At 31.7% G+C, this 6000-nt stretch overlaps 2 protein-coding genes across 2 annotated transcripts; both read right to left on the bottom strand.

The window, feature by feature from the left end:
• Positions 1-1355: 1355 nt before the first annotated feature.
• On the bottom strand, positions 1356-2501 carry LOC103494826 (uncharacterized). The gene is made up of 2 exons (XM_051087476.1): positions 1670-2501; positions 1356-1639 (listed from the first exon to the last, which is right to left on the bottom strand). Exon 1 carries the CDS (start codon positions 2358-2360, stop codon positions 1755-1757), a length of 606 nt encoding a protein of 201 aa, XP_050943433.1. The 5' UTR covers positions 2361-2501; the 3' UTR covers positions 1356-1639; positions 1670-1754.
• A 1258-nt stretch (positions 2502-3759) lies between these two features.
• Positions 3760-4654, bottom strand: LOC127150203 (phytosulfokines-like). Its single transcript, XM_051087477.1, has 2 exons — positions 4099-4654; positions 3760-4009 (listed from the first exon to the last, which is right to left on the bottom strand). The coding sequence occupies exons 1-2, from the start codon at positions 4234-4236 to the stop codon at positions 3890-3892; spliced, it is 258 nt and encodes an 85-aa protein (XP_050943434.1). The 5' UTR covers positions 4237-4654; the 3' UTR covers positions 3760-3889.
• Positions 4655-6000: the final 1346 nt, after the last annotated feature.

Genomic DNA, 6000 nt, shown 5'->3' on the forward strand with positions numbered 1-6000 from the left:
TATGCTTCACTTTTTGATATATAATTTGTACGGGCTGACTTAAATAATTGACATTTTTTTATCAATTAAAAGTAAAATTTAAAATTGTAAAAAGATGAAGGGATAAATGAAAAGTTACTTTAAAAAATAGATTTTAATTTCTTTTCACTTTTTTTCTTCAATCATTTGAAAATTTCACTTTTGTCATCAATTTTTTTAAAGTATTTTAAAATTATTATTTTCAAACTTGTCCAACTTAAACATAATTTAATAAATAATATATTATCAAAATTAAATCAAATCTATCCATTCTTATATATATACAACAATTGTGGAGTTAAAAGATCAAACTTCCTAACTCTAAGATGAAAAATTATATTGATTATCTTTGATCTAAGCTCACTTTACCTATGTAGACTTTAAATTAAAGAAAAGAAAATGGAAACTCAGAAAGATATATAACGGAAAGATAGAATTGCACTTTCACATGTGGTATGAGGGCAAATTGTGCATACACGTAGATTATTAGGGGAACAAACTATAATTGAATTGGTTACCATATTGAAATAAATATAAAAAAAAGTACAATTTTCCAAAACAAAGTCTTTTTTACCCTCTTTTGTTTTGAATGTGGGATCGTATTCGTGGCAAGGTCCATGACACAAAAAAGTGATCTAAGGGTCGTGATTGGAGCTCCAAGGGTGGACTAAGGTGGCACCCAACTCTTTTAAAAAATTGCAAGGTTATAGCCTACTAAAAAATGACCAAATTTTGGCTGGTCTCAAAAAGTCCTATAAATTCACAACTACATAATAAGTAGTCTCATTTTGAAAAATGTTAGAAGTTTTTTCCCAAAAAAAATTGATAAGTGAAACCCAAGACTTAGTTTTTATTATGGGTTCCAAACTAGTCTTCCAACAGTTTTTTATTATTTGTTTTAATTTGGTTTTGTACCTCGAACGAGAAATCCTAGGGGAATGTCACCGACTCCATCGGCAATGACTCAACACTCATGATTCTCTAGTTGGATATTTTTTGCTGATAAGTGTGTGACTGTATCTATATGACAAGGTCTATGGTATAAAAAAATGAACTAAGGGTCGGGATTGGTACACCTTAGTGGTGTACTAAGATAGCACCAAAAAAGTTTGAAAAATAATTTTGCAAGGAGTTAAGCTAATAGTGTGTTCTGTATTTTCAATTTCTTTACAAATAAGTTTATCTTTCCTCGGACAAACAGACCCCAAAACATAGGTAATATTTTGCGAAACTAGGTAACAAATGTTTGTGTTGTGTTTGTATTTTAGTTTTGTGCATATACTCCCAATGTTATAGGTAATGATGCAACACCAATCTAAACAAAGATATTATGACAATAGATAAGCTTCAAATTTCAATAAAACAATGAAAATTTGAACTTGAAACTGATTGCTAATACATTGCATGCTAGTTGAGTTGTGTTCAATTAGAAGAAATATATACAAATACAAAAGAAAGATCGGGAAGTAAATGTAAACCTCTATGTGGTTCAGCCATTGTTGAAGAACTAAAGAAACTAGATGATCAAAAATTTGATTCCCCAAGAATTCATAAGCCACCATTAAACAGACAACAAAAACAATATGTATAGATATATATATATATATATACCTGACTGAGCCTTTCCCTTTCTAGATCTTCTTCTTCCCACATTTCCAAAACAGATACGGTTTATGCATTCAATTCCCTTAAAATTCTCCTGAGCATATTCACAAACACCTTGAGAGCATTCAAATTCAATCACTCCCATGCCCGCCCTCAGTTCCATCTCCTTCAAATCCGCCTCCCAATTCGCAGATTTTATCCCAAATCTCCTTCGCAACCGGCACGACCGACAGCCTCGGTTGCCTAAACAGAGCGAAATTCTTCATCCCTTCCATCCCCTTCTTCATCTCTTTCAAATCCACCGGTTCCCTCATCTCTCCAACTGCCTCCACGTCAACGACAACTTCATCCTCCACCGATGAGTACCACTCCCTTGCGACCGCGACCACGCCCACGACACGGCGGGCCTTGGCGCCCGAGTGGTAGAAGAAACAGCGGTCGCCGAGTTTCATGGACTTAAGATGCTTCTGAGCTTGCTTGTTCTTAACGCCGTCCCACTTTGATCGTCCGTCGTTGGCGGCTTGGTCCGCCCACGACCACTCTGCTGGCTCCGTCTTGAGAAGCCAATACTGCCTTTTGTCTCCGGCGACGGGGTTGGCCATTGTTTTCTCCGAACGAATGACTGCGTTCCGCTTGTGACAGTTAAGTGGGAGAGGAAGAAGAGATGTTGACGTCGGTGAAGTTGCCGGCGGGAAAATGGTGGTTATATTGGCGCCTAAATTGATGGCCCTCCTCATTTATTTATACACAGTACTTAAAATTTTTAGTATCCGTCCTTACTAATAGTTTGATAGGACAAGATGTCCCGTCCAATTTCCCCACTCTAAAAACAAATCAGTTCATACCATTTTCATATACTCACAGCTTTTTTTGGGCGTAGTTGCAAAGTTCGCAAATAGATTGACAAAAGTTTTTAAAAAATCATATTTAAAGTACAATTTATTCGAATTAACGATGAAGCATATTACTCTTAAACCTTATTGCAAATATCGATTTATCACTGATAGATCATAAAAAACTATTAGTGATAGAAGTATATCACCAATAAACTTTATCATGTTTGCAGTTTTTCAAAAGTGTTGCGATACTTTTGATCATTGATATGTTTGGTGGACTAGAAATTAATATGTTTTCTAATTGTTGTACGATAATCTACAGAATGTGTTTGAAATCTTAATTATCGTTGAAATTTTAGTATGTTAATTGATTGATGCCATGTAGTGATAGCACTAAATTTTTTAATATATTTGCTATGTGCTCGTATCTTAATATGACTGATGTCCAGTATCATAGCTTGTTGATATACTCAAAATTTAATATGTTTGTGTTTATTGATGTCATATAATTTGTTGATGAACTCGAAATATATGGTTTTATTAATTGATATTTGGTAGAATATTGATTGCACGTTAAAATTTAATATAGTAGATACATTTGAAATGTTGATTGATTGATGTTAGATATATTGTCGATACTTTCATGTGTAACTTCAAGTACTTACTGATTGATATTGTATATGCTCGATCTTATATTTGATATGTACTATATAGATATACTTGAAATATCTTGCGTATAATAAAATGAAACACATGTTTACTTCTAAATAACTTGTAGATCGTTGCTATCTCACCTATAAGATGGAACATATATGTGTTTCTCTAATTCTTCACAACTTAATATAACACATTTCTCGCTCAAATGCACATCCCTTTGTAATCTATACTTTAATATTGAACTCATTCCTTTTAATGCTAACGTATAGTTTTAATATGAATCCAAATTATTTGAATTTTATCCAAAGTGAATTAAATTTCTCATACATTATATCTTATATATATAATTATAATTAGAAAAAAGTCTCACGGCCAATTTGGACATCCCAAACTCTTTCAAAATTCTTTTGTTCTTGTTTTGAGCTAGCCGTGTGAGTTAATGAACCTACAATTACAATTATGAGTGCTAATGATTCAATATTAATTAATTAAAATCTTCGATTAAATTAATCAACACTTATTATGACTTTGAGACACTCCCATTAGAGATTTATAGTTCTGTTATAAGACTGGATCGTGAATAATTAGAGATATAAGTACCATATAGGTTGATGCAATTAATGACTATCAATTTTTCCAAAAATGAAGAGAAAAATACAAAAGAATGTCTTGTCTTTTGTCACCATTTTTCATTTTAATTTTCCCTCAAAATCTATTTATTAAAAACTGGTGAGAATGTACAATTGGGACAAAAGTGAAAACTAAATAATATCTCATGGCTTCTGGCTATCTGTGTAGATATAATCAACATGAGCTGCAACAGTTTTCCTCATCAAGCAATAATCTTCTCCAATTTCATCACAACTCTCCTCCTCCAAAACATCATCCACAACCTTCAAAAACAAAAACACTTCTATTCTTTTAAGAAACATATATTATTAATGAATGAACAAGCTGAGGAATTGGGTGATAAATTTCATACCCCATCTCGAGAAGTACCGAGAAAAGCGTTTGAAAAACCGGGAACCGGCCGAGCAGCTACGGGGGTGGTTGAGGAGGAGGAAAAGAAGAGGAAGAGGAAGAGAAAAGGGTAGATGGAGGTGAAAAGTTTGGAGGCCATATGAGAAAGAGAGAGAGAGAGAGAGAGAGAGAGATTGGGAAGAGGAAGGACTGTGGATGAATATAAAGGGAGTTTGGGAGGGCAAAATTGGAAGTTGAAAGGTAAAAGTAACAAGCATGGATTTTAATCTTATTGACATGAAGGTCATTATTATTATTGTTGTTGTTATTATTGTTTTTCGACATTGTTGTATTTAATAATAATTTCTAATGTTCTAAAGTTAAATATAAAGTTTTGTGGAAAGAAATAATAATGAGGTGAGGATTAAAGGAAGAACGAACGCGTTTGTCAACGGCTATTCTCGTGACCGAAGTGTCGGACCATGCTTGGCTTCATTGTACACACCCTCACATGCCATAATCGATGTGTCGTCCCATTTTCTGTCTCTATTTTTTTCTTCTTTTTATATAATATATTGTTATTAAACTATTTTTTTTTTATTTTCAAAAAATTAAAAATACTAATTTTGAATCCTAACTAATTAATCGATCTATTAAAATTATACAAGATTTTCATATTTAATTCCACGACATAATTTTTGTTCATCAGATTTTGATATCATTTCTTATATACAACCAAATATTGTTATCTTTCGTTCTTAGACATCCTATTTTCAAACATCTTAAGCATTTATAAAATCTTAAATCAAACAGGTCGTAAAAGTATTATCTATTGCAATTACTTGTATATTCATTAAAATCATATAGATCTTTGAATTTAAAAACTGTCAAATAGGTCTCTAAGTATTTGATTATGCATCCTGATAGATGTGTTTAACAATTTTCAACTTATACAAATTGGTTAGATGTAAAATCCTCACATAGCAAGATGATGAATTTTAAAAGAATGTTAAACTAGTCCACAACCTTTTATCGACAAAATCGATAGCTCAAAACTTTTTTAGAAATAAAAAGAAGCCTTTGGGATGAAGGTTTTGATGATTTATTTACTTCAATTAAAATTTTGAAACAAAGCGGTGGATTTCTATGATATATATACAAAAAGATATTGAAATATAATTGTGCAGTTAACATGTTAATGTTGGATTGGGCCTCAAAGGTCACCAAACGAGTTGTGTAAAGAAAACATAGAAAAGACTAAATTTGTAATCTTTCATTTAAAATAAAATTGTAACAACTTCAAGCTTGTTGGTCTTAGCTACAATATTACACCAAATTCATGAGTTCAAATGCTTTTGCCATTACTTCAAACCATGCTATCAAGCAATTTATTTTATCAAGTCTAATTTGTTAACTCGGGTTTCTAAACATAAATATCACAATTTATTTCTCTTTTAGAGTTCTGTTTTACTATGTAAAACTATGTATAATTCAACGGATTAAAAGGGACAATTATTAGGTACATTCTATGTTGCATAGATATCATCCAACCCTATTATAAGATAGTAAAAAATAATAATAATTTCATATTTTAAAAATAAACTGTGATGTGATAGATTTTAATCATATTATTGAATCAAGATAGGTGCAGTCTGGCAACAAAGTTTTTTTTTTTTTTTTTTTTCCATTTCATATTAGAGTTCGGTTGTGGAGAGATCTATTATAAGGTGCATCTGAAGAAAAACTAAGAAAACACAATGATAAAATGATTACAAAATAGGCATGCCTCTGTTATATAGGCATCCAAAAATTGCAAAACATAGTGTTGTTTCAATGATTCTTCTTATGTGGGTGTAGGTCCTGTAAAATGATTTTGATTTTCCTAATAATGATCTCTCTTTTTTGAGGATGTAGTGGAAAATGT

Source organism: Cucumis melo, chromosome 7 (assembly GCF_025177605.1).
Source record: "Cucumis melo cultivar AY chromosome 7, USDA_Cmelo_AY_1.0, whole genome shotgun sequence".
Taxonomy (NCBI): Eukaryota; Viridiplantae; Streptophyta; class Magnoliopsida; order Cucurbitales; family Cucurbitaceae; genus Cucumis; species Cucumis melo.